The sequence below is a fragment of the Microtus oregoni genome, unplaced genomic scaffold (assembly GCF_018167655.1).
Source record: "Microtus oregoni isolate MIOR12 unplaced genomic scaffold, Mior012 000014F_ref0000157, whole genome shotgun sequence".
Taxonomy (NCBI): Eukaryota; Metazoa; Chordata; class Mammalia; order Rodentia; family Cricetidae; genus Microtus; species Microtus oregoni.
The window spans coordinates 32,533,163-32,556,879 of record NW_024543073.1 but is presented as its reverse complement, the minus strand read 5'-3'; the positions used below and the strand labels follow the sequence as shown (position 1 = coordinate 32,556,879).

Genomic DNA, 23,717 nt, shown 5'->3' with positions numbered 1-23,717 from the left:
TTGAGAGTTCTCTGTTCAGTTCAGTGCCCCATTTTTTAATTGGGTTAATTAGCATTTTAAAGTCTAGTTTCCTGAGTTCGCTATATATTTTGGAGATCAGACCTTTGTCTGTTGCGGGGTTGATGAAGATCTTCTCCCAGCCAGTAGGTTGCCTTTTTGTCTTAGTGACAGTGTCCTTTGCTTTACAGAAGCTTCTCAGTTTTAGTAGGTCCCATTTATTCAATGTTGCCCTTAATGTCTGTGCTGCTGGGGTTATACATAGGAAGCGATCTCCTGTGCCCACCCAAGAGATGCCCTATCATATGACAAGAGCATTTGTTCAACTATGTTAATAGCAGTATTATTTGTAATAGCCAGAACCTGGAAACAACCTAGATGCCCTTCAATGGAAGAATGGATGAAGAAAGTGTGGAATATATACACATTAGAGTACTACGCTGCAGTAAAAAAAAATGACTTCTCGAATTTTGCATGCAAATAGATGAAAATAGAAAACACTATACTGAGTGAGGTAACCCAGACCCAAAGAGATGAACATGGGATGTACTCACTCATAATTGGTTTCTAGCCATAAATAAGGGTCACGGAGTCCACAATTGGTGAACCTAAAGAAGCTAAGTAAGAAGGTGAACCCAAGGAAAAACATATAGTTATCCTCTTGGCTATGGGAAGTAGACAAAATTGCCGGGGAGAAATTTGGGATCTTGGGGGTGGGGTGGGATGGGGGTAAGGGGAGATGGGGAGAGAAAAGGGAGAAGGGGAAGATGGGGGGAACTTGGGGGAAAAGGATGATTGGGATAAAGGAAGGTTGGATAGGGGAGCACGGAAGCACAATTCTTAGTTAAGGGATCCACCTTAGGGCTGGCAAGAGACTTGAACCTAGAGTGGCTCCCAGGAGCCCAACGCGATGTCCCCAGTTAGTTCCTTGGGCAGCTGAGGATAGGGAACCTGAAATGACCCTATCCTATAGCAATACTGACGAATATCTTGCATATCACCATAGAACCTTTATCTGGTGATGGATGGAGATAAGAGACAGAGACCCACACTGGAGCACTGGACTGAGCTCCCAAGGTCCCAATGAGGAGCAGAAGGAGGGAGAACATGAGCAAGGAAGTCGGGACCACGAGGGGTGCACCCACCCACTGAGACAGTGGGGCTGATCTATTGGGAGCTCACCAAGGCCAGCTGGACTGTGACTGAAAAAGCATGGGATAAAACCGGACTCTCTGAACATGGCGAACAATGAGGGCTGATGAGAAGCCAGGGACAATGGCATGGGGTTTTGATCCTACTTAATGTGCTGGGTTTGTGGGAGCCTAGCTAGTTTGGATGTTCACCTTCCTAGATATGGACGGAGGGGGGAGGACCTTGGACTTTCCACAGGGCAGGGAACCCGGACTGCTCTTTGGACTGGAGAGGGAGGTAGAGAGGAGTAGGGGGAGGGGGAGAAGGGTGAGAGGAGGGGGAGGGAAATGGGAGGCTGGGAGGAGGCGGAAACTTGTTTTTTTCCTTTTCTCAATAAAAAAAGAAAAAAAATAAGGCAAGAGTGATATAGAAGTGTCACACGACATTGATCTGGCCTATGCACACAGAAGAGTGTGTGTGTACTCGTATGCACACAGAAGAGTGTGTGTACTCGTAGCACTATGTACATGTGCACACAAACATAAACACTATTTTTGCCCCAAAGTTTTAAAGTACATTGAGCCCCTAATATAGCAACATCCTTATTGGTCATATGGCATTGCTTTCTGGGCAAAATAGATCCAAACACATAACATTAAACATCTAATCCGAACAAATTTTATATACTAAAGAATTTACATAATCTACTTAACTTTTTGTGAAGTTAATATATTTCATTTCTCCAACAACAATGACTCTCTAACAACTGAACGTAGGGTTTCTCTTTTTTTTCTGTTATTTGTGTCTTTTAAATATTGCATATATTTTTATCTAAGTCACCTGATGATGAATGACTAAAGATGCTAAAGTTCAAATAACCCAAAATAAAATAAACTAGTTTTGTTTTAAAAAAAAAACACACACATAAATGACTTAAGATAATTAGCCTTTATCTTTGCAAACGCCTGTCAGATGTCCATAGCAACACTGGGTCGGTCTCTGAAACCCTCCCCCCATCAGATTTAGATACAGTAATTCATTCTCCAGTCATTTGTCACAATGAAACTCACACTCAGCATCTCAAACAGTTCAAGACTTTGTTTCTATTCATGCTAAAAATTGTCCTACACATTCATTTTTAACAATTAGGGCTGCGGTACTTTCTTACCGATACGATCGCAGTAACATTTGCTGGCTCTCCTAGCCTTTCAATGACAAGGCGAATGACTGTAGTACTTGTTTCATTAACAAAAAATTCGGTTTGTCCAGAAAATCTTATTTCTGCTTCTCCAGATACAAAAGAGATCAGCAAAGCTGGCAGGCTTACTAATAAATATGAAGAGATCATCCCTAGAACAAACAAGAAACAAAGTCATAAGGCTAAATGATAAGATTTTGTTCTCAGTGTTACAAAGAATTAAAAAATAAGCAATTAAGACAGACATAAATATAACACCTATTAAGACATCCAAGTAGAATGTGTGATGATAGGAGATTTGCTATGTTTTTCCTTTTACTATTTAAAACTACCTTTTTGCATGTATCTTCTACATCAAGATAGTTATAAACTATATTAAATTTGCTTTTTTAATGATCCCAAATGACTTATTAACCCATGTCAGTGTATCTCTCGGTCGGCCTCCATCAGAGAAAGCTTCCTCTTGCAGTAGCCGACAACTGGTCACCCTGTAGACACCGTGGAGTACTTAGCCCTAGGAGCACTTTATATCACACCCTCCCCACAAGGCTCGCAGACCACTGGAAAGAAAAGGTTTTTTAGGAGCCAACAGTGAGAGTGGTGGATAAGTTCAAGCAAATGGTGCTTTTCCCGACACAGACATATGAACTCTAGGTGTTCCTAAGACCTGCTCAAATCCAGCCAGACAAAAATCTCTGAGGCACAGGGGCCAGCATGAAATCCCCGGTTAGCTGGGGAGCCAGTGCCATTTGATTGGATAGCTGCTGAGTAGCAGAAAGTCTGTTTTCTTTAATGATGACCTTTGCTAGGTCAACCACACTCCAGGGCAAGCCCCACTCCTAAGAGCAGTAGGTAATACACAGCGAAAAACAATAAGAAAGAAAACTCGAAATTGGTGGGTGTGCAGATGAGGATAAAGAAGGCGGAAGGAGTTGAGGAGTATGGATAATCAGACACATTGTATGAAATTATCAGACAATTAATAATATTATTATTTAAATTTAAAAGCTAGAATTTTGGATGCTTTCACCAAAAGAAAGATAAATCAGTAATTTGACTTAAACATTGTATAATGTATAGCAAAATTCTACATCCTAACACACTTATACAAATTATTTTATTAAAATATGGAGCAATAGTTGTTTTTAACTTACTGAAACTTACCACTTCATCTCTTAAAAAGCCTAAGAATACCATGCAAAAAAAAAATTTAAAACCATCTTTTCCAAATAAAATTTGTTAAGTGACAGCCAAAACTAAATAATTAAAGATAAATTATAAAACTTTTTTAAAATTTTTAAAATAATTAAAGATAAAATTTAAAACTTTTTTGGTTGATGTCTATATTTTCCTTGACTCTTCCTGAGTTTTAAAAACAATTATTTGAAAGTATCAATCCTTCAAAGATGTAACTTTCTTTCACTAATTTTATTAGCTAAACTACCAACACTTCTTAGAACAATGTCAATGTGGCTTTAGAATAAGCAAATTCAGCCAAATGCACTCCTTTTCCGTAACTTCTATTTTTTTCTTTGTACTACAATTCCTGTGTTTATGAGACAGAAATGTTGTTTCTACTCTGTGCTGTGTGCCTGCTACTCAAGAGCTTTGAAAAGCACAACCCTGCAGTGGCCTCCTGGAAGCCTACTGTTTTGTAATGTAGATGCACCTCTAGAAATGAGAGCAATTTATCTCCTGGATCATTAAGATTCCAATGGATCTATGTGACCAGTCACACGAACATAACACATTTGTGTCTTCTAAAGGGCACTGTTCTAAAGCAGGGTCGCTGTACCTACTCCAGGAGCCAAACGGTTCCCTTTAATCTTTCCTTACTCAAAACACAATGAAATTCCACATGTGGTATTTCTCCACGGCTTCACATGACTTCATACGTGAGGAGCATCAATGCATGAATCCTTGAAATATTTTAGAATGATTGGAATATTTCCTGTCCAGGGTATTCTGACAAGCACTTCCAGGTTGCTTGGTGATGTCTTACATGACTGGTAATTGGAAAGTCACACAAATGGAGGCACAGAGTTCAAATGGAGTCCAGAGAACATAGACCAGGGGTCAGAGATGCAGGGACTTGGAGCTTTTTGTTTGTTTGTTTGTTTGTTTGTTTGTACAAGTTTTTTGTTTGTTTTTTAAATCTGTTCCTTAAGCTACTGCAAAGTAAAGATCTTTGGAATCTAATGCTAGAGAGACTTCCCAGAGTAAGTATGACAAGCCACGAGAAAGAAGTGACCTAGACAGAATGACAATAAGGATTGGGAGGGTGAGGAGGACAACTCACAGCACAGGTGTTAGGGAAAGAACAGCTTTATGTTGTTAAAGGAGACAAACATCAGAGCACAAGATATCAGAGAATCTGAGCTGCAGAACTAAAATGGTCATCTGAGATCCAGGGTGGGCAGGACTGAGAATGAGAAGACAGCCTGAGGAGAGGGCACCCCACGCTGAGCAGCTCTCAAAGCTGTAGACCCTGCACTTCGTGCGAAGCCAGTTCCCACCCGGAACTCCTGATCTGAAACATCGGGGCTGGGTCCCGGAACCTATAGTTTATCACAGTCCTTATCTGCTCTAATGCAAGTGCAGAGTACACTTGGTACACTTATAACCACACTGCTCAAACTACCAGGTCTTAGCGGGGCCATGAAAAGCGCACATCTGTAACTGGAAGTTAACTGCTGTTTCAGAGCCACGGATGGGAACATATCACTTCCTTTCTCCCTGTACTTTTCTGCCTCCTCTGGTGTTGTACTTTAAGATTCCCTTCATCTTTAAAAAATTGTAATGACCTAATGGTCCCAACAGCAACTATTTTATCTATACAACGTTATTTGAGTATTTTTCATGTGTGAATGCATTCAGTTCCCACAATATCACTAAAAGGTTCAAGAACCATAAGCCTCATCTACAGCTGTAGAAACTAAGACATGGACAAGTTAGTGGAAGTACACTGTCAGTGTGTGTCAATGGACAGGCAGGACTTTACTCTCTACCCAGAAACCATCCAGTCAGCCTCTTAATTTATTTCTAAAAGTTTCTTGTTCCCTCCTTAGTAACAGACTGACCATTCTATGTGTTTCCAAGCATTTAAATACTTTAAAGTCGTGTAACACACCCAAACTGCCATGACCTTCCAAAAGCTTCCCCTTGTTATTCTAATGCACGTTAGAGGTACTCATGACACTGCAGGTCCCTCCAGCACTTTAAATATTTAACAGCACCTTTTCATATCAAGATCAGTGAACTCAAATACTGGATTCTTACAACCTCCCAAGCAATTAGAGCACACAGATCTCATGTTTATCTCAGGAAATTCATTTTAAATTGGCCCACAGCAATGAGTTTTGAAATTATGCCAAAGGAACCAACAGGCGTGATTGGAAATGCCTCAGACTGCATGACATCATTGCTAATTGCATCTCTCTGCTTACATCTTTCACACAATAAGAAAGGTTGTCGGGCAAAGCTGGCACATGAATAGATAAAAGATGAAACAAAGCAATGAAAATGAAGTTTCCTTTAGAAGGCAGTCATAACTGCACCAAAGCACGGAAGTATGTGTTTTAGAGTTGCTAAGAACATTTTCTGCTATCATACTAAAAACTGATTATATGAAAATGTCTTTTGATTAAACTCAGAAGACCAAATATTAGTTAATGGCATTATTATAAATATGACTAATGTTTCAGGTCACTTTTTTCTCTTAGATTTGATAAAAATATTTAAAATGCCCTTTTGTTTTTATTTTAAATGCATTCATAAAATAAATTTTTGACAGTATATGTTTAAAGACTTCATATTCTGCCACAATCATAAGAGAACAATTTTAGCTTTGTTGACATCCTCATTTCTCTCCAGAAAGACACAGAACTACAGCATTCAAATCATCTCCAACCACCGTGTCTTCTCATGCCTCCCTCTCTTGCTTGGTATTACTCAGAGGATATCATAACTGTTGCTGCCAATAGATTGCTCGTCCTTCCACAGAACTCCTGCCATGGGCAGAGACTAGAGAATTAACATACATTCTTGCTTATTTCCCAGATGGAACTATGATGTTTGGCTTGTCATAATAACACAGTGGTACAAAGATATAGGTGATTAAATTCTTGCAGTCATGTTCATTCTATCCAAGTCACCTAATTCTGCAAGAAGAGAATTAAAATTTGAAATATATTTGAGTAGCTCTTAAAATATAAATTGAATGCTTTGAGACATACCATACAACTTGCTATAGGATTTGTGTTTTTGAGAGACTATTCTGCATTGAATAATCCCTCTGCTAATCACTGAGGACCCAAGTTTTTAAGGCATGATCCTAGACTCCAAGATACCCGCAGGAATAGGCACATGAGCTGGGTGTAGAGAATCAAAATCAAGACAGAGCTTGCGAACTTTTGCTCAAGCCCTGAAATGTCAATTCTCCGTGTCTGGACTGTGATGGTTAGAGCAACTGCCCCTCACAGTGACAAGAAGCCAGCTCAGATGAAGAGATAGGGAGAAGCAATGACTCAGTAGTCGAGATGAAGCTTCTGGATTCAGCCTTACCCAGGATTTTCAAAGGTTATGACAATAAATCACTTTTATGGGCCAGTGAGATGGTGCCCTGGGTAAAGATTCTTTACTATAAACGTGACAATCAGCGCTTGATCCCTGAAATCCACAAGGCAGGAGAGAATAGATTACTGCAAGCAATTCTCTAATCACAGGCATGCTGTGACAAGTACACATCCACCCGCCCACATGCACAGATCAGTAAACACCTATTTGTTTTTTGTTTTCTATGTTGGATTCAACTCTGTCACTTTCGACATCAATATTTAGCTACTAACATCCACGTAGTGGTACTGCGAGCCCATGTGGCAATAGCCCAACGGAGGCTCCTCCCAATCGCCAGCACCAAGCAGCTCAGGTCTCCCCCACCACATGGAGGTCACCGCATGGGCTAGTTTTCCTTTTCTCATACAGTTGTTTTTACCATCTTTACTCAGTCCACATACATGAGGAGCCAGGACACCTGGAAAAACCAAACACAGCAGGGTTGGCGCATGCCAGTGACTTTTAGGTACTGAAGGGAACACAGCAACTATTTACTTAAATGAGGATGGCATTAGTTCTTTCTACTCATGTTTTCCAGGTCCTTTTAGTTTTCAGTGGCTTATAGATTTGCCTATTTAATCCAAGCAAAACTCACATAACAGAAAAAAATCTGCACTGGAATAGTTCTACAAACTGATATTGGCACAAACAAACCCAAAAATGTTATCCATGAAGGCACACAACACCCAAACACGCATAAGAGAGAGAAGGGGAAAAGATTGACTGGAACAATCCTCTGGCAGCAGCGGCAGCAGGGTTGAGCCTCACTGTGTTCCTGTACATTTCCCTGTCTTACACAGATGCTAGGAGTGACTGACCATGAGCAACAGATCCTCAAGAATTCCTCAAGCTGTTCTTTGTCTTCCAGTTTCAGGAGCTTCAGGAGCCACAGGTCACCATGCAGACATGGACAATGCCAGGAGCCACACCACACACGCCAGTCCCCCCAAATGGCACAGAAACCACATCAAGAAACTCAGTCCCAAGAATACAAATCCTGAGGAACATGCTCTTTGCCAAGAAGCACAAGAAAGACCCAAAAAAAGATACAGGCAAACAATGCGAAGGCAATGGGATGGGTGCAGATGCTGAGACCACTGAGGCCCTTGTAAAACCTAAGGCACTGAAGGGCCCAGCCCCAGACTCAGCTGTCTTGCTTTTGTCACGCACCCCAAACTTGGGAAGCAGATTCAAAGCTACATGGCTGTCCTAGGGCTTCTATTGCTGTGAAGAAACAAAATGACCATAAAGCAAGTTGGAGAAGAAGGCTCATACTTTCACACCACTGTTCACCACTGAAGGAAGTCAGGACAGAAACTCAAATAGGGCAGGATCCTGGAGGCAGGAGCTGATGCAGAGGCTGTGGAGGGGTGTTGCTTACTGGCTTGCTGTCCCTAGTTGGCTCAGCCACCTTCTTATAGAACCCAGGGCCACCAGCATAGAGATGGCACCACCCCCAAATGTTCTGGGCCCTTCCTCACTGATCACAAAATGAGAACATGCCCTACAGTTGGATCTCATGGAGGCATTTCCTCAACTGAGACTCTTCCTCTCTGATATCTCTACCTTGTGTCAAGTTGACACACAAAACCAGCCAGTATAATGATATAGTGTCATAGGTTCTATGCTGTGGGACAATAGTGTTGTACCCTGTAAAGTTTTGTCACTTGTATTCATTTAATAAAATGCTGATTGCCCAGTAGCCAGGCAGGAAGTATAGGTAGGGTGACCAAAACAGGAGAATTCTGGGAAGAGGAAAGGTTCAGTCTGTAATCATCACCAGACACAGAGGAAGCAAAATGAGTATGCCTCACTGATAAAAGGTACCAAGCCACATGGCTAACACAGACAAGAATTATGGGTTAATTTAAGATGTAAGAGTTAGTTAATAAGAATCCTGAGCTAATAGGCCAACCAGTTTATAATTAACATAGGCCTCTGTGTGCTTCTTTGGGACTGAATGGCTGTAGGACTGGGTGGGACAGAAACCTTTGTCAACAGTTCTACCAACCCAGGCCCCAAGGTTCAAGCCAAGGCAAACTCCCCAAGGTGCCCTGGTCTCTGGGAAGGACCCATTAAAAAGGTGAAGAGAACTGGACTGCTATGACACCCCTATGTACTATTTGCAGATGATCAAATCTATAAACAGTGCCATATGCTATTTTTACAAATAAATTTGAGGCAAGATCTGTTTAAAAAAAAAAAAACAAAAACAAGAATTTCTCAAGTTGCTTGGTCCTTCTTATCCAACAGGATACAACATTGGGCCACAAAGACAGGTCCAAGAGAATGCTCTCCATGTGCCAAGAGTTCCCAGGGTCCGCTGTGTCTGCCTTCAGCAGGGCCTGCATCATCCCTTTTCCCTCTGTGGAGAGAAGGACTGTGTCTTTCTGCTCTGCTCAACATGGGCAGCAGATTGGACCCCACGTGTTGGAACTCACAGCCTCTCAGCTACAATGGCTTCCAGGTCTTTCTTGATCATGGTGGTGTCAAGTTTTACTTCTCACTTAGATGACTCAGCACGTAACACTAAATGTCATATTTTTTACTGCTGTTGAGTGTTTGATCTTGTCTATCTAGGCTGGTGCTGCTCTCTACAGAGCTCATATTGACGAACACCTTAGGAAATGTGAAAGGCAAAGCGTAGTTGATTTTCTTTCGTCTATAAAAATATGAAAACTGTTTTCAGGGTGGAACATGGAAGTTGGGATGACCTAAATCTGTGTTCCTGGGTCATGGTTGCTCAAAATGGTTCCAGAAGAAATTAATTCTTATTATCTTTAAAAAAGAAATAGGGTAAAAATAAATATGCAGAATAAAGACTCAAAACAGCAGTGTAAAATAAAATACAAGATTCAATCAATTTTATAATAACCAAATTCCATTTATGAAAAAAAAAAAACATGTGCTGAGGTCGTGGCTTGGCGTTAGAGTGCCTGATTCATACAACCAATGTTCTGGGTTTGATCCTCAGCACTAGCAAACAAAATAAAGTTGCCTTTCATCAAATTGAAGGCTAACTCTGTCTATAACCATTTCATAATAAAGTAATTGTACAAAATTTACAAGTGATAGGTGTATCCTGAAAAAATCCACATCGCTAGTGCAGACCAAGGGGGCACAGCACTTTCAGCGGCAGCCTCTGGCGTCAGTGGCTCAGCAAGCATCTTCCCTCAGTGTGACCACCAGGTAATTAACACCGAAAATATGATCCTGACGGAGCAGGGTTTTCAAGTTTAGAATTACTTGCATTCTATTACATTTCCTGAGGGGTTCTCTAGAACAATAGAGTTACTCCCGTGGAACGAGAGAAGTCTCATCATTCATATCATCAATTATTTAGATTTTAAGAATTCTTAATCTGAGATGTTTGTATTTGGCGAGTATGAAAACCCTGTTTGTTTTTTCTTGTTTTCATACTACAGTTAAACTCAACCTTGCAGTCTCCAAAAAGAAGTGGCATGCTAGCTGCTTCCACCATCACAGAGAGCACAGGTGCACCAGGGTCTGGAGAAACAGGCTGTTTAATTAAGCTTTGCTCGCTACTGGTAAAAAGAGCGCAGACGCTTCACAGAAATTTGAAAAAACTTCTAAGGTAAAGACATAAATAAGTTTTGCCTAACGTAGCAGATGCTCGGCAGGCTGCAGATACGGGGTGTCTGGTATGACGCTAACCAGTGTGTGTCTAACCCAGAAAGCTTCACGTCAAGTTCACTGCTGCTCCCACATACTCTAGAAATAGCATCACAGAGAGTGACCTCATTCAGCAAAGAACGGAAAGGGCCTTGGAAATGCCTTCATTTCATGAGTCAGCTTTGTAAACGTTTGCTCGCTGTATTTGTAAGACGTTTTTCCCCTAAAGAAGCCAAGACTGATGAATTCCTTCAGGACACAAAGAACACTTTTAGCCACCGCCTGAATGAATGGTTCTATCGAGAATGAGGGTGGTGTTCTACCTAAGGAAATGCATGGTTTCTTTCAAATCAGAGGTCTGTCCTCTGGTATCTAAGTTCATTGCACAATAATTAAGATTAACATTTTGCATTATACCATTCATTCCCATCTGCATGAGTTCCCAAGAAGCAGAAGACAAAGCCGTTCACACTGCTCATAAGGGCATCATAACAAAAGACAAAGCCGTTCACACTGCTCATAAGGGCATCATAACAAAAGACAAAGCCATTCACACTGCTCATAAGGGCATCATAACAAAAGACAAAGCCATTCACACTGCTCATAAGGGCATCACACCAAGGAGAAAGGACGCAGCTTCTTCAGATGCTTCAATACTAGAGCTCCATGCGACTCTAGAAAACCAAGGATTTCAACTGCTCTTTCTCTATTTCTCTTCTGCGAGGTGGAAAATGAAAGTCTCACTACTCTAAAGACTTTGAGGCACCCTTAGAAGCAATTCGGTAAATCCAGGTTTATCCATGGAGTGATAAATCAACTGAGTGACAGCATCTGTCAAGGCACAGCTAAGATATACTTGACTTTTTAAAAAATTATTAATTCTTTAGTAATTTGACACATGCATATAATACAATTGAGGACATCCACTCCTCATTCCTCCCCCTAACTTCTCCAGATCACGTCCTGCCTCCCATCCCCACAAAGTCTACTTTGTCTGTGCATATCCTCATAGTTGTGAGGCTGGAGTGTGATTGATCTATCAGAGAACACACTGCAAAGAAGATTGCTCTCCCTGGAGGAGCGTCATCAACAGCTTCCCCACTAGGGTGGGAGCAACGCTATTGACTTTTTAATTCTTTTGAAAAATAAGGATCAAGTGCTTAAGATTTCTTGTATCACCATTAGATGGCACCACTCCATCTTCGAAAAGATTTTAAAAAATAATTTCTGGCGCTGTGAAAAAAGGCCTTAAGAATCTAAAGGTTTTTCACCCATAACTTTTCCTAAACGGTCATCCTACAATTTTACACACATTTCGATTTTTCTGGAAATGATGTCATTTGGCACAGTTCTAGTCAGTTCCAGTGAAAGAAAACGTGTGCTTCTCCCCTGAGATTCAGCGTTACCCACAGGGAAAGAATGGCTTCCTCCAGGTGCTCCCAGAGCCTCTTCTGCATCAGAATTGGAAACACCCAGTTCTGCTGAAAAATAAGCCCCCATGCTTCCTAGAGGAGTTGCCTGTGCTTACAGCAGGCAAAGAAAAGAAAAACATAGGGAACTTGGAGGCTCCAACCCAGAGGCCAGAGGAATACATTTTAGTTTAAATTGTATATATATATATGGAAGGTTACTTGGGGCAAGATTTAAGAGATGACACATCAGGCCCTGAACTCTTAGTAGTTAAGAGTGTTGCTTGCTGATTCCCCCAAAGGATGCAAATTGAGTTCCCAGCACCCAAGTCACATAGCTTTACAGCTCCAAGGGACTTTTTTCTGGCCTCTGCCTACACACACACACAGAGAGAGAGAGAGAGAGAGAGAGAGAGAGAGAGAGAGAGAGAGAGAGAGAGAGATAAAAAACAATAAATCTTTTTTGAGAAATATGAATAATCACCTCTTCAAAGCTAGACTTCCAGATCATTTTCTAAAATCAAGGCTATAGCAGTCAAGGCCCACATTTCTTCATGGTGTCAAAGAAACACTGTTATTTTGACAGAGAATTTGCTCTCGCTGTAGACTCCCAGTGGTGTTCTCAGACTGGGGTCACACAGAAAGGTACAATTGTTTTTCAGATCTTATCATTCAAACATTGGAAAGCAGAGACAAGGCATCCATGTACACACAGAGACACAGACACACGGATACACACATACACAGGCTCCTTGTGAGCCATGCCTTTTCTGCGTCATCCCAGATATTTGATCTTACAGAACATGGACAGTGTTGCTGGCAGGGCCTCGGAAGACATCCTACCACAGACACCATGAAGCGTCTATCTGGAGACACTGAAAGCTCCCAGAGTGTTGAGCCCTCAGGAACCTCCTAAGCAAGAGGCAGTGATGGGACCCAGAGCAGCCTTCACTTCAAATGTAGCTCTTGCATCTTTCCAGCTTCATAACACTGAACACATGCTGGGCCTTAAGTTTCATCAGCTGTCAAAACAAACCACAAGGAGCAGCTGTGGCCCCAGGGTAGCCACAAGATGAGAGGTAAGTCCATCCTGTAATGTCAGGGATGTCTACGCTCAGGTTCTAGGCTCCAGACCTTCAGTTTCCAGTCAGGAAACTAAATGAAAGGATCACTGGCATCCTAAACCATCCCACTGGAGGACACCCATCATAGCAACATCAGAATGCTTGAAAGGTCAATAAGAAGCATGAGGAACCCACTAAATCTGAACAAGGTCAGAAGGGGGATGAATGCAATCCTGTATTTGAAAAAAACATTGTAATAGATAGTGTGACAGGTTGCATGGCCACCCTTAAGTCAAATCAATGTACAACATATATCTGCACCCTAACAGACACAAACCCAGAGGAAGAGTACTCTGGGGACACTGTAGATGCTCGTGTCCCTGTTACATTCATCTCTGTTGTCCTCATTTGCTCTGGGATGCTGTGATAAAACACTGGCCAAAATTAACCAGCAGAGAAAAGAGTTTATTTTAGCTTACAGTTTATAATCCACCTTCAAGGGAAACCAAGATAGGAAATCAAAGCAGGTACCTAGAAAGGGAACTGAAGCAGATGATGGGAGAATCCTGTTTACTGATTTGCTTCCAGTCTTACAACCAGCTACCGTGCTTAAGATAGTCCGGGATCACCTGTCTAGGGATATTGCTGCCACTGATATGCTGGGCCCTCCCATGGCAATAGCAATCAAGTAAACACTCTACAGACATTCTTGATGGAGGCATTTCCTCAATTGAGGTTCCCTCTCCCCGAGTATATCAAGAAGACAGTCAAGCTCAGTTATCAATGGCAAAGAAGAAAGGCAAAATTTGTCAGTGTTAGGAACTGCAGTTGTATCAGTGTGTGCCTTTTCCAGAGCTCCAGTGAAATGCAGGCGTTGAAAACAAAGTAGTTTGAGATACAAACCACTGGCAAAAGCAACTCCTTGCCCAAGCTGAATCCCCTAGCTTACAAAGAACTGACTTTTTAACCATAATTTATTATATTTTTATTTTTTATTACTTTATAAATCAATCAAAATCCCCACTTCCTTTCCTCCTCCCACAATAAAATCCTGATAAAACACAAGTCTCGGTACAAAATAAAAGCATCTAAACACATTCAATTCTCTCACCAATTTCTACAACCTCGACAAGTTTAAAATTGATGAGACCCCTGCCTAGACCAAAAACATTTCCACCACAGGATGTAGAAGTCTGAGACAATGGCAGTAATGTACCCATTTAGTCCTCCATCCATCTCACGCACACTGAAGAGGTGAGAAATGGCTACCATGCCATCTCAGCCTGCGCAACACTCTTCCCATGTACTTGTACCTCTAAAGAAAAGCTCCCTGAGATTACGCGCCTCAGCCTTCCCAACTCCACAGTAGCTGACATTTAAAAGTACGATACCGAAGTACAACACCAGGGCTGGAGTGTAGGCTCAGTGCTATGAGCACTTGTTACTCTTCCAGAGGACCCGAGCTCAGTTCCCATCACCCACAACAGGTGACTCACAACAGCCTGTAGCTCCAGATGATGCCCCCTTCTGGCCTGCACATGTGTGCACACACACACATGCATGCATGCACACACAAGCACACGTGCATGCACGCTCACACACACACGCATGCACTCACACACGCACAGTATTCTTATGTGTGATGACTAAGACCCATTTTTGATTAGTTTCTATAATGTTTAATAAAACTTCAGTTGCTAAAATGAATCCACTAAAGATTGCTAAGCACACTTATGGAATCACACTAGTTCCACGGTGAACTCTTCATTTCCAACTTCTTTTGCATCAAAATGTTCACAATAAACAACTTTGCCAAACTATGAAAACTTTGCAGCCTAGGAAATCCTCGAAGCTTTTATCAGTAGTGATCAGTGAGCTCGGTCAAGACATAAACACTGTTTCATAAAATCTGATTTTTAATTTTAAATCAGTCATTTGTTAGGTTTTATTGAATGTTTTCTTTACAGAAGGGCAAGTGCCTAATAATATATTGAGTTTAACTCTTTTGGACTTTCATAAACATTCTCTTAAACACGTTAACAGATAAACATGCTTTTAGATATGTTAACAGATAAACATGCTTTTAAACACATTAGCAGATAAACATGCTTTTAAACATATTAAGATATAAACATGCATTTAAACATGTTAACAGATTTCATAAACATGCTTTTAAACACGTTAACAGATAAACATGCTTTTAGACACATTATCAGATAAACATGCTTTTAGACAGTTAACAGATAAACCTGCTTTTAAACATGTTAACATATAAACACGCATTTAAACATGTTAACAGATTTCATAAACATACTTTAAACATGTTAACAGATAAACATGCTTTTAAACATGTTAACAGAGAAACATGCTTTTAGACACGTTAACAGACAAACATGCTTTTAGACACGTTAACAGATAAACATGCTTTTAAATACATTAACAGATGTTTTCTTACTTTAAATTCCTATGAGCACATTAATAATCTATAGCCTACACATACTCAAAAATTCATTGTTTCTCGTTCTACTCTGAAAAGACATGACATCTTTGTTTTCTGTTAAGTGCTGACTTAAAAAACAACCCAAACTCTTCTTGATTAGACAGTTAGGTTTGGGATGATAGAAACGTCTATTAATCAAGAACATTGAAAATGGATGAACTAAGAGATGCCCAGTGGTTAAAAGGATTCACCTCAAAATATGATCATCTAACTTTGAACCCCAAAAATCCCACCCAGCACCTTATGATGCAATGTGAAGCAGAGAGAGGAGAATGGCGCTGGAGCTCAAGAGCCAGCCTGCCTAAAGTGGAACAAACACACGAGGGCGCGTGCACGTGCACACAAACACACACACAAATTTTAAATTAAATTCCCTTTCAGTTTCTTAAAGCAGTTTCAACCTAAAGTCTTACTTCCAGAAACATCCTTGGGGACATTACGTTTCCAGGAATTTAAGGGGATGAATTAATAAGCATGCACACTGTAAGTTAAGCCCTGTGTTAACGGTTGCGTGTATTATTTCTTCTAATCCTACCTTTTTTTTTCTACAGAGATTTTGTTCATTTTTTTTATTATTTGAGAATTCCATACATGCAAATAGTGTGTTTTGATCCAATCCAGCATCCATTCCCTTCTTTCCAATTCCTCCCCCGTGAATCATGAAGTTCCAATCCCTCACTAAGAAGCTATTGTCAGTTGATGGCTGTTGAGGGAAAGAAGTCAGTATTCTTCCAGAATATGGTCCCCCATCGGCTACTCCTGCTCCAGTAGAAGAAGATGCTCCTACATCCATGCATGTACAAGCTATAATATGATTATAAAAAACCTGATGATTCGTTATGCATTCATTCTTAGACCTCCTTGGCCTGTAACAAGTAAGAACAAGTCCACACCGCCTATGGTGCCCATTTAGCAACAGCTTCATTATTTTTCAATGAAATTAAATACTCCAGATGCCATGCACCATGCTGGTAAGAAATCCCTGCTTATATATTGCAGAATTTCAGAGATTTATGCATTCCTAAAGGAGGTTCCAAGCTGGCATCCTCCCTCCGCCCAGGCCTGCCGCTGCAGCCTATTGCTCACCTTACCGCACCCAGCTGCTGGTACAGTTAGGAATGAGCCTTGAGAGAATGGCCTAGGCCACTTCTTAGTGCCACCTTCAAGCCACAGGTCCATAAACAACCTCTTTACCAAATGATTTTTATTTCATGCACAGCAGTTTCAGGGAGCTTAAAGAAAAGCCATGCAGGAGATGTAGATAGCATTGCTGTGCTCTGGCTCTGCCTAACTTTCACTCATTATTAACAACATTCAAAACATACACTCTGTGATATGCCTGGGAGCACTGTCCCAAGCCCGGGAGCACTGCAGTAAAATGATTAGATTCAAGACCTGTCAATAGAATTTCTTTTTTAATGTGTTTTTGTATCACTTCCCTTAACACACACAAGGAAATTCCACACGCTTCTTTGGAAGCATTTGTCTCTGAACTTAGCTGTGGAAATATCCACCAGGGTAAAGGTGGCCTGCATGGATTTGTTGTGTGTCCACAGTGATGTCTATCAACTCTGAGCTTTGCCTTAGCTGCTCTGGTCATAAACTGAAACATGAGAAGTCTTGTTAAGAAAGCAATGCGTCCCTCAGACGTCCCCCATGTCACTTTGCCTTTGCTCAATCGGTCCCTGTGTAGAACCCAGTGAAGTTACATCCACCTCTCCACCCTCCTCACGGTTTGCCAGAGAAGAACTGAGCTCTGGGAGAGAAGTGCACAAGAGTCTTCAGTGCAGCTACCCAGGATTAGAGGAGGTCACTTCAGGAAGACACAAGAGGAACGTAGAAGAATTCCCATAATTCCTGAAGGAAAAGATGTAAGCATCAATAATATCTACAGTATCTTCCAAGCATGTGGGTGCTCCCACACCCTGGGAATGTGGAAAATCACTGACTCCGTCTTGAAAACTACACGACGGCACACAAACACAGACTGCACACATTCTCGTGGGAGACCTGTGAAGGCCCAAATCTCTGACTTTGCCTGACTCTGGGAAGACTCGGGTAGAACTCGAGAGTGCCTAAGAGTGCATAGTGGAGCTTGCTCATGGCGCTCCTGAAAAACAGGAGGCCTTCTGCTTTGGGGGACTTCAGGAAATCTCTGTCTGGTTATTCATTGGCAAAAAACAACCAAGCCATGATATAGTGATCATACATAAAAATAACATATACTTTAAAAATTACTGCAAAAAGTCACAGAAGCATGAATTCTGGTTGGCCTTAATAATAAAAACCAGGAGTAAAATATAGGGGCTAAGGCTGAAAGATCAGAGAAGCAGAGTAGCCAGCCACTAGTTCGTACCTCTACTGAACCCTCAGACCAAAGGGGTGATCCTGTCCCTGCAAATCCTCAGACTGAATGCTCTCGATTCATGACTCCTGCCTTATATTCCTCTCTCTCTGCAGAGCCATGCCCCTTCCTGTCTCCTCTTCCCTAGTGCTGCAATTAGAGGAGTGTAACACCCATGCCCTGTGATTAAAGGTGTGAGCCACCATTGCTTGGCTCTGTTTTCTTTTAGACTGGATTTGGTTGGTTGGTTGGTTGGTTGGTTGGTTGGTTGGTTGGTTGGTTTTTCAAGACCAGGTTTCTCTGCAGCTTTGGAGCCTGTCTTTGGAGACCAGGCTGGCCCCAAATTCAGAGATCCATCTGCCTCTGCCTCCTGAGTGCTGGGAGATAAAGGTGTGTACCACCACCACCCTGATAAACCTTGCACTGCCCAGGGTGGCCTTGAACTCAACTGAACTCAACAGAGGCTTAGCAAAAGTACTCTGATCTTCAGGCAAGCTTTATTTGTTAGATCACAAACAAAGTATCACCACAAGTCACTAAATAGGCCACCAACAAATCCACAACACTCAACACATTCTGATTCCTAAAGTCAAAGATCATATTACTTAAAATGGTCAATTTTCAACCACTAGACATGAAAATAAAAACTGCAGCCAACACGCAAGGGCAATAAGGAATCAATAGAACCTAAACTTAAGGAACAACCTAAATGTTGGACTGACTATACCAAAACTACATCAGCTCTAAATTCTTCCCAAAGACTTAGGAGGCCAGGTCTATATAACTAAGTGAGAGTAAGGGAATTATTTATTAACGTACTAGTTTGCTTTCTGTTGGTGCGACACAACACTGGCCAAAACAAACCTTAAGAAGAAAGGGACTTATTTCATTGAACATATCACAGTCCATGGTTGAGGAAATACAAGACAGGAAGTCAAGGCAGGAACCAAAACAGAAACTGAGAAGAAAGCTGCTCACAGGCTTGCTCCCTCTGGCTTGCTCAGCCACATTCCCTAAGCATCTGCCCAGCAGTGGCACCACCCACAGTGGGCTGGACTCTTCCTGCACAGATGTGCACATAGGTCATCCGAGCAGGCCATTCTCCAGTTGGCATTCCCTCTCTCCAGGATCTTCAAGTGGACAACCAAAGTTAACCATCACATTCACCAAATAGAGAATAACAAAAAGTTTAAAACTACTTCTAATGTGAAAGAAAGAGAGAAAGAGATGGGAAGGGAGGGAGGGAGAGAGAGAAATTCAGAAATTAATCCTGGAATTAAAAAAATAAACAATAACTCCATTAAATAGTTCAAACCTTCAGGCAACTCAAAGGCTTCTCTACAAACATAAAAGCAGAAGAGCAAATTAATGACCTTGAAGATGAGTGAAGTTATCTAGTCTTGAGAATAGAAAATAAAAGGAGAAAACTAAATGACTTCAGTTGTATTGTACAATAGTCAAATACACTAAAAACACATCACAGAGGGCTATGAAAAGGAAGAGACATGGTGAGGGAATGTTTCAAGGAATAGTGTCACAATTCCATAACAACCATGGCTCTACATGCCTTAACAGCACAACAAATTCCAACTAAGGCAAGCTCAAAGAGACCCAGGTACTGCTTGAAAACTAATAATAAGCTTGCAAAAGAGAGGCTCTGGAAAGCAGGAAGAAGCCTGTAGTCACTTACATCTGTCTTCTGACGAAAAACCAATGTTGATGAATTCAAAGTGCTGTAAGAAACAGACCATCAAGAACTTATAAGGCAATCGAGGAGAAATACCATTCAAAATTGAAGATGAAATTAAGACATCGACAGATGAACAAAAACTATAAGTATACGCTTCTTATAACCTTCCTTTCAAGAAAGGAGGTTTTTCAGAGTAAACTTTAGGGGAACTAGAAAGTAGTTTCAATCTATATTTAAAATTAAGATATACTAGTGAAGTTCCCAAGACAGAAATATATAAAATCCACACCACCATATATATAGCATAGAAAAAAAACATGGGTTTGGAGGTGGTGGGTTTGTGTTGGTTTCTTCATTTGGGGTCAGAGGTTTCTTTGTTTTGTTTGTGGTTTTGTTCTTTTCAGTGCTTAGGGTTGAATGTAGGGTTCTGAACACACTTAGCTTAATAACTGAATTTGAGGGGCTGGAGAGATGGGTCAGCGGTTAAGAGCATTGCCTGCTCTAATAAAGGTCCTGAATTCAATTCCCAGCAACCACATGGTGGCTCACAACCATCTGTAATGAGATCTGGTGCCCTCTTCTGGCCTTCAGGCATACATGCAGACAGAATATTGTATACATAATAAATAAATAAATTTTAAAAAAAATAACTGAATTTGATTGTTAAAAGGTTATGCCCAGGGCAACCAACAAAATAAATGAAAACAACGTATCAAAGGGAGAAACCAGGAGACTAAGACACTTCTAGAAAAATACCTTTGTAAAATTAGAGGCATTAGAAGGGGAACAGGCAAGGAAAGGTGAGGGCACTAACCCTGTCATATCAATAATCACATTAAACATGAGTAGGTTACACAGTACAATGTCACAGCTAAGTTTCTTAAATACTTTTTTTAGGACGACAAAATTATAATCTTGTCAACAATTTGTGTGTAGACACTGCACACCCAGATGGAAATGAAGGTAGTTAGACCCCAAATTCATACCACATAAAAAATATCTAACAAGAAACTGTAATAAGACGTGAGAGATAAAACTATAAAACTGAAGTGAAAGCCCTTGTAATAAATCTCTGTGGCCTTGGATAAGGGAACGGTTTATAGAAGCGATAACAAGGCACAAGAAACTAAGATGTATATAAATGAGCCCATCAATGCTTTAGTTCCCTCCCAGGAACAATTATCAAAATTCATTACTAAAGAAGCTAAAAAAAATTCTATTTTCAGTTAGCATGAAGACATAGAACCTTACAATTTCCCAAAATCATCCTCAGAGCACTCCCTCGCTCATTAGAACATTTAAGAATCTTTTCCCCTTTAACTCATCTCCCTTTGTAGAATATCACTCTTCTATAAAGAAGTAAAGTTAGTATTAAAAAATGCTTCTTCATTGTTAACTTTGTGTCATCTTAACTCATTAAAAGCAGTTATATCCCCTTTATTTGTGGTGGACATTGCATGCAGAAATAAACTACTAATAATGACACACAAGTGCCTTTTTACAGTTACACTTTATATAAAGTTATTTTATATCCTATGCCACATGTAAAGATGGCTATTTATAATTATAATTATCCCCTCATTAGCTTGACATTTAATTTTCCTTGCCCTATGGCACCCAACAGTTGAAGATAAGGAAAACTCTGGGCTGGTTAGTGATTTAGAAGCAGCAACAAAAACTATGCTGGAGAGGCGGCTACTCGGAGAGGATTATATAAGAGCTAGCACTCAGAGGCCTCAAACAGAGAGCAGCAAATTGCAAACCAACTACTTCAGTGCCTGTAACCAAATGGGCTAGTTGAAATGCTAATTGCCTTTCAGGGGAACTAAAGACAGACAGGGGACCTTGTGCTTCAGAGAATGAAATGCATTTTTACTCCACGTCTGTCCCCTTGGCTTGCTGAGAATTATTTGAAACCTATTCATAAAGATAGCTTTTTCCATAACCCTTAAGATGTGGGAAATTTGCTGAGCCTCTCCAGCACCTCGAATAATGTCCATGTGCCAAGATGTGAAGAGTCCATTGGCTCAAAGCCATGGGAAGCCCTAACAGAAAACATGAAAGGACTCTATGCTCAAGTAGATGGCATAAACCAAAAAAAAATCACCTAGGGAAAAGTTTTGAAAAACAAATTCATGAGATTCATACAATGAGTATCTTTAGAAACCGTTTTCAGTGTAATTACACTCGCATGTAGAGGGAGAGTGCTCTCACTGACTCTCTTCAAGACAATTCAGCTTTCTTTTATAAGCTAATAATTTTGTATTATTTCAAAGTTCATGTATGGACAGTTACTCCAATGGTCAATATTTCCCTACTGTTTAAATGGTTCACTCTAGGCATTCAGAGTCATTAAGAGTGAGTGAGAAACGTCCTGTAAGCATCCTGCCCTCCCTTTGAGGTACAGCCAGACTTCTGCCTGAGTGCACAAGAAAAGGCCTCTGACCACCTGCCCAGCAGCTGGGGGAGTGACTTGCTGCAGCACATTCTAAAGTGGATAGTGTGTCACAGTGGACACCCAAAACAGCCTTTGTGCTCCCACCCGTCCCTGCTACACCACCATCAGGCCACGAGCTGCAGTGCTGGGGCTTCCCTCCTGTGTGGCCTGACAATGCAGTTTAGGGGGAGCTATATACAGTGATGTCGCCTGTGCTTGCAGATTGAGAAATCGATTTCCTGTATTGCTTTATTCTCCACTGTTTGATGGTAATACACTTATCCTCATTTTTCAACCAATACTTTTATTTATATATCTGAACTTCATGGGAATAACAGAATACTAAGACTGAATTTAACTTTAGACCATGAATGGTTTCAATAAATTATCGAGCTCTCACTGAGTCAACCGAGTTGGGGAAGGCTGTCTCTCTGGGTAGCTTTCTCCAGTGCTCAAATGAGGGAGGCTATGGGGACTTTTATTCATTACACTGTCTGAACTTCCCACGTGATTTTACATGGTCTTGACCATTTCAAAACCTAACGAAGGGCTGGAGAGATGGCTCAGTGGTTGGGAGCACCAGCTGCTCTTCCAGAGGTCATGAGTTCAATTCCCAGCAACCACATGCTGGCTCACAACCATCTGTAATGAGATCTGGCACCCTCCTCTGGTGTGCAGGCATACATGGAGGCAGAATGTTGTATACACAATAAATAAATAAATCTTTAAAAAAAAAAAAACCTAACGAAGTTATGTACAGAGCTCAGTCCACCTGCAGCATCTGAGTCCTCGAGCCACCCTTCAGGAAGTAAGAACTGTGACTCTACCCTGGGTGTTTCCTACTCCCAACAGAAACACAAACAGACAGCAGGGCATCGTCTCAGCTGATGAACAATTTCCACCCCTAAACTAGAGAAGGGACAACAGGTGCTGTGCTTAAAAGTTTTCTTTCTAATTGGCACAACCTTGGCATTTTTGATAAAAGGGCATCAATATTAAAAGGGCATGCATAGATTGCCATCTGTGAGTGACAATAAATTAATGACAAATTCACGCACTGAGGCATCAGTTTACAGAAGAAGGGACCACTCTGTTGGCCAAAGTGAAGAGAACATTTGGCCTTAACTGGTTCTCAACTCTCCTAAGTCCCACTTTCATCACATAAATAAAAAGAAGTTCATCCAGTTTGGCTCTACGGCTTTTCTTGGTACTTCAGAAGTTCATCTGTGTCTCCCACAGAGATAAGACAAGAAAGTACTTTAGAAGGTGGGAAACTTCTCCCATGATGTAGACGTTTCTGCCTTAGTTACTTCCATGGAAGTCAGAATCATAATTTGTGGCTAATTATGAAGTGAATCTATGTAAAGAGCATAGTAGTATTCCTGGCCTATCGAGTACACAGGGCAAACATCACACACGATCGCCGTTCATCATGGGAATGTAAACAAAGCCTTTGGTCCCAACTAGCTGCTGACTCCCCTTCTCCCAGGACACAGCATCCCCCATTGTCTTGGGCGTAGCACCTCCAAGGGGAAAGGCAGCTGACACTCTCTGGTGTAACATGACCCTCTAGTCTGTCACATCACTTCTAACAAGTATTTTTTATTTCTGTAAGAACAGTTGTACCCCAAATAATATCTTATATTATTATTCTATGACATTAAATACAATAGAAATCCAATAGCATAAAACTAAATTAT

General features: G+C 41.0%; 1 protein-coding gene across 1 annotated transcript in view; it reads right to left on the bottom strand.

The window, feature by feature from the left end:
• The window catches only part of Adgrv1 (adhesion G protein-coupled receptor V1), a 546,438-nt gene that overhangs the window by 521,085 nt on the left and 1,636 nt on the right, over positions 1 to 23,717 (bottom strand). Inside the window, exon 2 of the mRNA XM_041663490.1 lies at positions 2,297 to 2,478. Coding sequence (XP_041519424.1) covers positions 2,297 to 2,478 — 182 coding nt within the window. The remainder of the gene's footprint in view (positions 1 to 2,296; positions 2,479 to 23,717) is intronic.